The sequence below is a fragment of the Ostrinia furnacalis genome, unplaced genomic scaffold (genome assembly GCF_004193835.3).
Source record: "Ostrinia furnacalis isolate ACB-3 unplaced genomic scaffold, ASM419383v2 OfSCF1132, whole genome shotgun sequence".
Classification (NCBI taxonomy): Eukaryota; Metazoa; Arthropoda; class Insecta; order Lepidoptera; family Crambidae; genus Ostrinia; species Ostrinia furnacalis.
The window spans coordinates 1,511,918-1,524,022 of NW_021131371.1; the positions used below are offsets into that span (position 1 = coordinate 1,511,918).

At 38.2% G+C, this 12,105-nt stretch overlaps 1 protein-coding gene across 1 annotated transcript; it reads left to right on the forward strand.

Annotated features, from left to right (window-relative positions):
* The first annotated feature begins 1,499 nt into the window (after positions 1–1,499).
* Amun (protein amun) lies at positions 1,500–12,102 on the forward strand. Its single transcript, XM_028302557.1, has 6 exons — positions 1,500–1,766; positions 3,543–3,639; positions 4,098–4,409; positions 7,402–7,591; positions 9,915–10,068; positions 11,543–12,102. Exons 1-6 carry the CDS (start codon positions 1,618–1,620, stop codon positions 11,643–11,645), a joined length of 1,005 nt encoding a protein of 334 aa, XP_028158358.1. The 5' UTR covers positions 1,500–1,617; the 3' UTR covers positions 11,646–12,102.
* The last annotated feature ends 3 nt before the right edge of the window (positions 12,103–12,105 follow it).

Below are 12,105 nucleotides of genomic sequence, written 5' to 3' on the forward strand. Positions count from 1 at the left end.
ACTATTCTGTACCCCCAGTGAAAAGGGAGCTAAGTCGAAAATGGTGATTNAGTATTGTGGTGAACCGACATGTTACACAAGCGTTTATTAAGCACGAAGGGGTTAACGGGAGTGTTAGTAATTTTGTGTAACTCAAATTAACTTAAAAATATGTATTTAGTATTATTTAAAAAAAGAATAATTAATAACGGTCTTTTATTAACCTCATTTAACCGTCTGACGCAACGACAATTTAATTAAACCTAGGAAGGAACTGATCCTATTCCTAAGAGAAAAAATCTATCTAAACTAAAGGAAGATTCTTCAGCTAACTTTTATGATTCATTACAACTTACAAAAATAAATGTCACTAAATGAAGTTTATTTTGTAGTAAGAAGCTTAGCTTACACATTTCACAAGTCAGCCGACCGCGATTTCTACCAGTTAACCCTTGTAGAGTTATAGGTCGTTCAGAAATTTTTAAATTCGTGAATTCTGGGAAGAGGAATTCTCATCCAGGTGTTTCAAAAATTATCTTACGTCTAGGTGTATGAATGAGAAGGTGCACATTTTACGTAATAAAACCGATTAAAATTTATTATGAAGCGCTATTTTATTAAAATACAGGACCTAAATGCTATTTATGTATTAATTAATTTATTTATAAGATAACAGGCACTGCAATAGGAGGAACTCTACCTTTTGTAATTTCTTTTCTATTAGATATCCTACTAATGTATGTTCCATAAGGATGGAATCATAATTCAGGTAATACCGTAGTAGGTATTTCATAGCGGGTTTTGGCGGCAATTTGAACTCAAATAAATAACAGCAAACAATTAGCGCGAACTGTTCAATGACCGATAAAACACCTAAATTGTTAGAGGGAGTAGAGCACATGGCGATCTATCAAAACAACAAAGCCGATTGGTTTGGTGACGTTCCACCCCGGTGATATGTACGTCCTACTACCTAAATGCCTTATGTACACCGCTAGTTACTACTTCATGACTACTCCGAGCTCAGTGTGTACTGCAATGCAACGGAAAATATGCGTGTTTACCAAAGCCGTTTCGGTAGAACGGTGTCGTGTGTTGCGTCACGTTTAAGGAAATTGATAATGCTCCGAGGTCGACGTGACTAACATAAAAGTGATTTTTGTGCTCATTTACAACTAAACTTCAATCTCAACATCAATTAACTTAGTGTGGTGAAGTGAATTCCGAATAACATGGATTTATTTTTTTGTATCCTGTTATTCCCAGTGGGTGGAGGCCAGACAAATGTCCGACGCCACGACTCAATGTGCGACCGATATAACCTTGTGCAAGCGAGTAAGTATATTTTTTGTCTCAAAACCTGTCTAAAATTTGCTCTAAACGTGCAGTAATCCAACTAAAATTACATGTAGGGTCAATCTATAGAACAATATAAAGGAATAAATCGAAATAATAAGTAAAATCCGGGTGAAAATAACACATTTCGAATAATAATATCGAACGTCATTGCGAGGTTCAGTCAACAAGATGGCGCCGAGTGGGGAGAGTGCGCCCAGTTGGCCAGGTGCTGCCGCCGCGTCGAGTTCGGCGCTATAGCTAAACTAAATACGCAGTGTTGTACATTTTAGAACGTTCACAATGGCTACCGCGAAAGACACGTCTACTTTCTTTCTGGAGGCAGATGCAAAAGAATTTGACAGTGTATTGAAGTTATATCCACAGGCGATTAAACTAAAAGCTGAACAGAAAACAAAGAAACCAGAGGAACTCATAAAATTGGACAATTGGTAAGTACGAACGTCTTTGAAAGGAGAAAATGCGGCCGTGGCGTGTCAATGAACTTGTATTGTGTGTGTATCCGTGCAAACTGATTTGATAGCTACCTCCCTCGCGGACTGCATCTCTAGTCCGCGGAGTGCTCATTAAAATCACTGCGTCACGTGGGATCGATGTCAATTTGACACGATCGTTTTTCCTGAAGCCAGTGTGGGGGAAAATATCGCAGCGCTCAGGCGTTATAAAATGGTGGCTGTCCTTTACGTATCATGACTCGTTTTAAAGCATTTACGTACATATTTTCCCGATGTTCCTGAGTTAATGATGTAGATTCATTAACTAAATAACATACTTGATTATAAATTCGACATGTTTTTGTATTTTTAGCTTACTTCACTTATTAATACAATGCTTTGTTGAGTACGACTCACATCCGTTCAAAATGGTGACTTGCCTTTTAGCTTCACCATTGGTATTAATTCAATGAATTTTGTTTAATTAATGACTGGTTTCTGCTGCTATATTAAAGTATTGACTAAAGTGTAGTAAAATAAATAAAAAATGTAATTTTAAACTCTATAATTTTCCATTATGAGTCATCAAATGAAGTAGACCTACTTAAGTGCCTAGTCATTAAATAAAAACTTAGTTTTATACTTAAAAATTGTACTAAGGATCCACATTCTTACATTTTTAATAAATAAACGGTATTTTTAGCGTAAAACCAAAATTTCATGGTAATTTTTAAAATCATCAAGTGACTAATTTGTACTTACTGTAGGTACCTACATTACCCTAGGTGTGTTTCTATTTGAGAATTATTTTGAAATAGGAAAGAGATTGATGCTTTTTTGTTTTACTTTTAATTTATAATGTAAGGTCTACCTTTTTTGTTACATTATGTTTTTTTATTTTTCTAATGACTTCTCAAGACTTTACTAATTAGCACAAAACTATTTTTAAAGTTAATTCAGTATTTTTTTTTACAATTTTAATTTTAGAACTTAATCATTCTTTTATTGTTTTTTATTACCATAATGTTAAAAACTGTTTAATATTCTTTAATTTCAAATTTTTTAAGCTTTTTACTTATAATTCCTACTCAACCTAACTACTTAGTTGGTTCAGACATGATTAATTTAGTTTAGTAAATTTTTATTAGCTTCTTTCAGTTAATATCTTCAACAGATGTAAGACACATGTGTTTAGTTCATCCGAGTCATATCTGAATTCAGTGATACGATGAATGAAACAATTATTTTGTGATGACTATTAATTAACATTTTATGAAAGTTATAAACGGAATGATTATGATTTATGGATTTTGTTTGTCACATGGATCGTTGGTTAACATAGAGGATTCGAGTTGAGGGTTTGAAGCGAATGAAATGTGCTTCTCCCGGAGTCATGGAAGTTTCTTTATTAATTAATTCTATGATTTACTATTGTATATTTTTTAGTTCTGCTTAGTTAATATTGATAACTAGTAAGTCAAACAATTAGAATACATATTTTATTAATTACAAAGACCATTAATTAAACTTTGTCACCTATAGAGTGAAGTGCCTTAGATTCACATCCAGCAAGTTTTAGCATAGTGACAAACACAAAAAGGTGTCTATCTATGCCTAAACTAATAATGAAAAAAAAAAACTCACTTGATCTTCTAAGTTTTTTTTTTTGATTCATGTGTCAAGCCAAGTTCCAGCCAAGAGATTTTTTATTACGTTGTAATAGTTAGTCTTTTGCTGCTTCCACTTTTTAACAATATGTTTCGTTGTTTCCAGGTACCAGAATGAATTACCAAAGAAGATCAAAGCCCGGGGTAAAGATGCGCATATGATCCACGAGGAGCTGGTCCAGCTCATGAAATGGAAACAAGCGGTGAGTTTGTAAACTCGCCAACCGATGTTATAACAACCAGTCTCTTTATACTAACAGTTGATTTAAATCGAGACACTGTCGCAGACAGTGCTCGTTAACTTAATCCTTTAGCACATGTTTTTTTGCTCTTAAGTTAATCTTAAGTTAAATATGCTTGTATCAAGAGTGAGCTCACCACAACAGTCGAGCGGCAGCGGGGACCGAACCCGTGTTCCCCGGATCACGAGGCGGCCATTCCGACCACTTTACCGTTCGGCTATCGTGGCTTAGTTAGTTAGTTACTCGTGTAAAAGATCACACTAATAATAAAACTCAAAGTAATTATTTTTAAAGCCATTAGTATTCCACGTACACGTTCTTTAGCACCACAATAATGTTAGAACTTTACGACATCACACTACACGATGCAGTCACGACATGATCTATGCAACAAATAACAACACATTGTCTCATTGCAGAGAGGGAAGTTTTACCCGCAACTATCGTATCTTATAAAAGTGAACACACCTAGAGCCGTAATGCAAGAAACAAAGAAAGCCTTCCGTAAACTGCCGAATATAGAGTCAGCTATGACTGCGCTGAGCAACCTCAAAGGAGTGGGCACGGCCACAGCGTCAGCCCTCCTCGCGGCAGCAAGCCCAGAAATCGCCCCCTTCATGGCCGACGAGTGCCTACAAGCCATCCCAGAGATGGAAGGTAGCGACTACACTGCCAAGGAATACCTCAATTTTGTTAAACATATAAAGACCGTCTGTGATAGGTTAAATAAGGTACGTATACAACAATAGATATAAAGATAAACCGCCAATCGATCGTAACTTAGCAAAATAACAGCCATACATCAAAGCCGCAAGTTGACCGTTGAATATCTACATACAATGGTGTTTTGTTCTTTCTGTCACGCTAACAAAGACTGCAATTGCCTAATGCATACAAAAATATTCGTATGATTGAACGTCGCTTTACCACGACGAACCAGCAAAGGTATTAAAAATACAATGAACTTGTCATGAGAATATTCTTTCCTACATGAGCACTCATAGCTACTTTAATTTTTTGTTCAACTTGGCTGGCTTCGTAGTTCATGACAGCACGATAATAAACAAGTCTGTCAATCACGAACAAATGAATTGCGTCCTTTTTACAACGGTATGAGACAACTAATATCGTCACCGTCGTGGCAGAATTAAATAACTGACAAAACCAAAGTTGCGAGATATTCACGTTTTTGTGATTTTTTTCGTTAAAAATGGCGATAACTTTTAAGGGTAAAAATATTTTACCGTCGGTCTTTTGATATTTTATACAGCAAATTTACCTTTATTAATTCAATATTCTTCGATGATGTTATTTTGTATTATTTTAAATAAAAAAATAAAAATGTAATTATTTAGTTTTGCCACAACCGTATTTTACAACTAAGTTGCAGTTATTTACTTTTTGCATGTCACTTATTTAGTTTTACCACAACCAAGGTATTACAAAAACGAATATTTCCATTGAATAAGTACACTTGTTTAATTTTGCCACACTTTTATTTACCTAAATGTTGATTTATTCATTTTATTTTATTTGTTTTGTTAATGCGATTTTAGTCAAAATCTGTAAAATTGTTAAATAATACTAGAATATACTTACTTATTAAATACTTATAAATGTTTAACAAATTGTTATGGTAACCATCAACATCAGATTCCTATAACATTGAAATTAAGTTGAAAGAACCAACATCAAAATGAATATCAAAATTAAAATAATCCAAAAACAATAAAACTGTAATAGGGATATCTCCTTAGGGATCCATAGGGATGCTTTACCCTCAACGTCATGGCAGAACGACGTTCAATGTCACTGCAGATCTCCGTTGACGCTAAGGCACATCGGCAGCTCAATAGACAAGACATGGAAGTCCTTGCGACATAATGTTCGCAACTTTAATACAAATAGTATTAAAGAGGCGATAGAGCGGAACCAATGCTCGAAAGTGTTCGCTAGAGACAAATCTATTGGGCGAAGCTAGCTGACGAAGCTGAAGACTGCGGAAGGTGGTGTAACGTCAACAAAAGCCGAGGTTCTGGGTGAGATTGAAAAGTTTTATGGACAGTTATATACCTCGACGAAGATATTGTGGATATCAGCATTATCAGCCTATACGAGATTAGGATGGCTCTCAAACACCTAAAGAACAACAAGGCACCGGGTCATGACGGGATAACCTAGGTCCTTCAGAGACTATTTAACTTCGTCTTACTCCAGGGAACAACGCCAGAGGCTTGGAACAGAAGCGTGGTGGTACTCTTCTTCAAGAAAGGGGATAAAACCTTGCTGAAGAATTACTGACCCATCTCGCTTCTGAGTCATGTCTACAAGCTGTTTGCGAAAGTTATCACGAATGATCTCGCGCGTAGGTTCGATGACTTCTAGCCTCCCGAACAAGCCGGTTTCTGAAAAGTATCGGTACATATCGAGGTGCTAAAGTGCTTGTACAGAAACGCCACCATGTTGGTCCGAGTACAGGAGTGGAGTACGAGGGCGATTCCTCTGCAGCGAGGCATGAGGGAGATGTTATATCTCCGGATCTCCGAAACTATTCACCGCTGCATTGGATGACGCTTTCAAACTCCTTGAATAGAAAGGATTCGGCACAAACATCAACGACGAGTACATCATTCAGCTTCGGTTTGCCGACGATATTGTGTGGTTATGGCAAAATCACTGGAAGACCTCGGCACAATGCTCGAAGACCTTAATCTCCCAAAAGGTAGGCCTTCGGGTGAACAACATGGAAAAACGAAGCTTTTGTCGAATGTCTATGTTGCACCCTACCCAGTTTCGGTTAGGAGCTCGAATCTTGAGATTGTTGACAAGTATGTCTACCTCGGACAAACGTTTCAGCTAGGTAGAGAAAGAGGTCAAATCCAACTCGGCTGGGAAGCATTCGGGAAACTACACAACATCCTTTCGTCCAAAATATCTCAGTGCCTAAAGGAAAAAATCTACAATCTGTATGTGTTACCATTGATGACGGCTCGGGAACGCGGCCTCTTACTCAAGTTGCACAGCGTGCTTTGAAGAGGGCTATGCTCAGTTTTTCTGTACAAGAGACAGGGCACATAGTACACAGAACTGACAGACGATGGGGCAGCAAGGTTCTGGAGTGGAGGGCACATACCGAAAAGCACAACGTGGACTTCATAAAGGTAGCAGGAAAGCACTGGATTCAGACCGCTACCAGCCGGTCATATTGGAAATCATTGGGGGAGGCCTATATTCGGCAGTGGACGTCCTATATGGCTGAAATGACGATGATGATGAAGGTTTAACATCTGAGTAATGAACATTTTGATTTATTTCATTTTTGTAAAATTACTTTAAATGTTACTTTTAATTTCAAACACAATTATACGAGTATTTTGAAGCAAATGTTTCGGATTGAGTTGTGGCAGAATTAAATAAAGTCACTTATTGACTTTCTTAGTACAAGTATTTTGAAGCAATGTTTTGCAGTGAGTTGTGGCAGAATTAAATAAAGTCACTTATTCAGTTTTGCCAGGTAAATTTTACAACAAACAGAGTTGTAATTTATGGTCAATAGTTTCACTAAACTGAAGATATCTTTGGAAATATCATAGATATTGCCACGAGAGTAAGACCAAAATATAGGTAACACTTTCTACTATACAAAAAGTGGAAAAAGTGATTTTTGCCAAAAGTGTCAGTTATTTAATTCTGCCACGACGGTGACGATATGTTCTTTTCTAGGAACAAAACGGCTGTGGCAAGAAATGGTCCCCACATATGGTCGAGTTGGCGTTATGGACACACAACATAGTATCTGATCTGCAGCCCGAACTGCTCGGAAAAGAGCCCAACACAAGCGCGCCTACGAACGGTGGTTCGCCCCTGCCGAGCGATGAAAGCAATCTTGAGCCACCGTCCACAAATGGAAACGGTAAGCATAACCATTTTTTTGACGAAAAGCTATTGCGTTAGCATGTTGGTGATAAAGTATTTTCAGGTGCCTCTTCGGCCATAGAGTTCGCCCAGTTTCTCGCATTATCTGAATAAACTAATGGGTCGTACGGCGTGAGTAGGACATAGTCCTAGATTGCGGCACATAAAGTAATGGTATCAAATACATGTTATTAAAATTTAAGGCAGTTAGGACCATTTTAGTTGTTGAATGTTTATTGGTAATTTGGCTTGGCCAGATTGTGATTCGCAGGAGTAAAAAAAGTTCTGGCGTCCTCATTAAAACTGCCATTTGTAAATGAGTGTGAGCTCCGTGACAGCTAAAATCAATGTCCTTTAGTACCGAGTAGCGGCTTGATGACAGGCACAAAACAACAGTTTGAAACTCAGCCTACATTGCTTTGTAGGTTGCGACCATCTTTATCGCGTTCAGAATATCTCTGCCCTGGATGGGACGGCGGCCAACTCATGATTATTGTTTCAAATTTCATTGCCTGCCACTGTTACCCTTCAATCTTGATTCAGACGTGACTTGACAGTGCCACGTTTAAAAAGAAATACATAATGTGTCATACAAAAGACATCCATTAATGTTTCTTTTTAGATTGATTTTGCTTTTAAATCTCTGTAGATAGCGATTTATAGATTTCGCAAAAAGCGAGAAAAACATACTCGTAGCTTCTACTCGTACTATCAGTAAAACAGATGACTGTCTAATTGCGATAGTAAAATAGTTAACAGCCAAAGTTAATCAAGTGCAGGCGCTACTGACTGCACCTACGTCAAATCACGCGACGCCGTTGTCAAGGCAACGGTCATTATTTATTTACATCATGATGCCTCACACGGCAGTCCAGAGAAAACAAAACCACGTGTGCGGGCAACCACGTGGCCGGGAGGGGGGAGCGCCTCCCCGCCCCATTTAGGGTGTTTACATTCTCAATTCTACGAAAGACATCGCGGATAACGCTTGTTATCATAGCCGGTTACCTATTTATGCAGTTTAAACCACCTTTGCAGTCAGCTGGACAAACTTTTAAAGTCAAAGTTCAGAATGCGACTCGGCCAAGGATTCATTAAATGTTAAATTGCTATTTTAATTGCAATTGGTGATCGATTACTTAAGTCGTAAATGTCAAATAAATAAATGATAAAACAGTAGGTACTTACATAAATATTTTTTTCGAAAATATGCGACAAAGAAGTAGAAAGCAAACGCTATCTCGAGCGTTTCGTCAATTGAGCACTTCAATCAGATAACTGTGAAATTGGACTGCGATTCCATCGCGAAACTCAGTGGTCTGGGGACTGAGATGTTTTTGTTGAATCCAAAAGATGATTAATTAATCTTAAATTAAAATCACAATAAAACAAAGGCGAAGACTAAAATATTGAAATAATTTTAGTAGCTTGATGTTAAGATTTTTTTTTCGGACTTTGTGTAAGTAAGTACAAATGAAACTACAGATCTTTGTGTACAAAGAAAGGAATTTAATAAAAGATGCGTAAATATTTTAAAACACATACACACAGGTGTTCCAAACACAAATTTTAAGGAAATAAATCTAATACTTAATTGCGGTTATAATTTATGATTTATTTATTCGACTGTTGTCATAGAGTTTAATTTAGCTCTAAAATAGGTATAATATAAATCATTAATCAGTTATATTTTTTTATACTATAACTCCCTTATTACAAAAAGTTAGACTCTGGTCTGGAAATGTTATTTAAAAACAGTGTTCGTCCCGGGTTTAACTTTTTTGCATTATAGGGATAAAGATTTTACGTTAAACTAAAACTAAATAAATAAATTAACGAGCCCGACACTGAAACGGCATCCAGTCGGTATCATGCCGAGGTGTCGCACGCAAAGGGACAATGCATATCAAACAAAACTGACAAAAGAAATGCAAGTCCACAATACCTCAGTTCAAGGTTTCCCAAACTATGGATGGTTGGGTTTTTGTGGCGGTCAAGCTGTAGATCCTGGCTACACAGGAGTTGCAGTGGTGGGAACGAGAGGGGAGAATAGTCCCGTAAACTATGGGTCGCGAGCGAACATTGAGTGGGCCCTGCCTGTAGAACGCCGTACCACCCTACGATCCAACCGCTGGGCAGAGGGCGAAATTTCCTATAGGTGAGTCCCGAGTTTGGGAACTAGTATTAGATGAGTCGTAGGCCAGACTTTGGGAACCACTGCCTTAGGCGTTTTTATCGCTAAAAAGCCATCACTTCCAAACAACCCAACGACTACTAGAGAACGTTACAGTAATTTAAACCAAAATGTTCGCTTGTTCCAGGCAAATTAGCAGCAGACTCAGTAAACGAAGACACAACGACGTCGTGCACAGAAGACTCAATGGACGCGAAAGCCGCGTCGCCCCCCACCCCCGCCACGCCGGCCTCCCCCTCCGACAACTCAGACTCAGCGTTGAGCACGCCGCGCGCGAAACGGTAAGGATTAAAAAAAATACAAAATAATATAGACTAAGAGCTAGTGAACGCCAGACCTACGTCATTTTATAAAAGCTGAAAGTTTGTCAGTGTATACAGGGTGTTAGGTAAATGGGTATATGAGCCGACACTAGCCCATGTTAACATGGTCATATAAATGGTATGGTGTAGTCAGAAAATTGATATCTTCATTTTAATTGTTTTATTTTTCATACAAATCGGATTTTATAAAATTAATTTTGTATGAAAATTTAAAAAATTAAAATGATGATATCAAATTTCTGACTTCACCATACCATTTATAAGACCATGTTAACATGGGCTAGTGTCGGCTCATATACCCATTTACCTAACACCCTGTATATAGTATATAGGATATAATGTTGGTGAATCATGAAGTTTGGGTCATCGTGGCTTTGGCAGCTATTCTAAAAAAACTGTATGACAAGGAGTTGTATGTAACTGTCTAAACTGTCTGGCTGATGAGGAAACTACTTCTAATTATTGCCCTAATATTGTATATAAAAATCAGCTTTTATGGTATAACGTAAGCCTAACTTTTACGGTGGCTTTTTCTGTATATTCAATAGACTGTAATTCTACGTTATACCTTAAAATCTGATTTTCTAATAATACTCATCTAATCGAACGATTCTGTAACGTTATGTGACCAAAATCGAAATAACCCAGCATTGGTAGTAGGGCCCTCCTTATCCTGACAATATCAAAGCTGGGACCAGTGGCGTAGCTAGGTAACCAAGGGCCCTGGGGCAAATAAAAAAATGGGCCCCACTGCTACAACCCACAGAAAGAATTTAGAAGAGAAATTCGAAAGTTATAACTAGGGTATTCCACCCTAGTTATAACTTTCGAATTTCTCTATTTATTTTGAAAATGGGAGAAATTTTTAAAGTTCAGTTCAATTGAGATTTTCTGGCAAGGATTCGGGGGCCCCCTAAGCTTGGGAGCCCCGGGGCACTGCCCCACCTAGCCCCTTAGTAGCTACGCCCCTGCGTACAACTTAGCCCATTAGTAACGGTATAGTATGTATGAAAATGACTTCATGGCATTTGCATGAAACTCTGACAGAGACAAAAGCACTTCACATAGCTATGCGAAAATACATTAACCCGTCATGTGCTTGAATTGGTTTTAACATGGTGAAACAAGAGAATTATGTACTTCGTATATGATTGCCATCCAAACATGAGGCAAACTGGTTGTCAAAATCAAAATAAAGCCTTAGATTAATAAAGCCATACAGCCAATGGAAAAGAAATGTTGTGTAGTTACGCGTATTGGGAGAAAGAAGTCACAACAGCGAAGTGACGTGGGTAGATTAATGACCCAATCTGACAACGGTTCTAAGTCCGTAAAATACAGGTCCCAGTTTTAGTAATGTTATTTTCTACTTGCCACGCACTCTAATGATGTACTAAACAATTGACTGACATACTCTATTTTGTCCCAACAGACCAATAGAAGAGGCGAGTTCAGCGGAAGAAAACTCATTGGGCGACTCGATGGATGCGCAAGCGCCGCCGGTAGCCAAGAAGCTGCGGGAAGCCACGCACTGACCCGCGCGTCTCCGAACATCCCTCGTGCGCCTATAAATAGCTTTCTAGAATAAAATATTGTACCTAGGTAATTTATTTTCAATTCCGTTTAATTTTAACTTAGCCTTAAGTTTTAAGAGTACCGGTTTTGTAAGTTTTATAGGGTATTAATTAATTGATTAAATGATAATTTCGGATGCGTTTCGACGGACTTACCGGGCGCTCCGCGAGAGTATGAGATTGTACAATATTTCAATGTGAGTGTATTTTCGGAGTGGCCCGTTGGGCCTAGCGTTAGGTTTTGTTTGTAATGATTTGATGTTTGAACGTTCGCATCCCGCGTGACATTCCAATAATTTGTACGTACGAACGGCGGCGAGGGAGCCGGATCGCCGCGCCGGACCAGATGCCTTGACGAGCCCGCGGCCGTCACACTCACACCATTGCCTTATGACACAGTCTGCCCGCAGAGTTTATATTC

Bases quoted from the DNA above. Each gene is read 5' to 3' on its own strand.
- Amun (XM_028302557.1), top strand. From the start codon at position 1,618: ATGGCTACCGCGAAAGACACGTCTACTTTCTTTCTGGAGGCAGATGCA. The intron at 3,640-4,097 runs GTGAGTTTGTAA...GTCTCATTGCAG, and splicing joins TCATGAAATGGAAACAAGCG to AGAGGGAAGTTTTACCCGCA. The intron at 10,069-11,542 runs GTAAGGATTAAA...TTGTCCCAACAG, and splicing joins AGCACGCCGCGCGCGAAACG to ACCAATAGAAGAGGCGAGTT.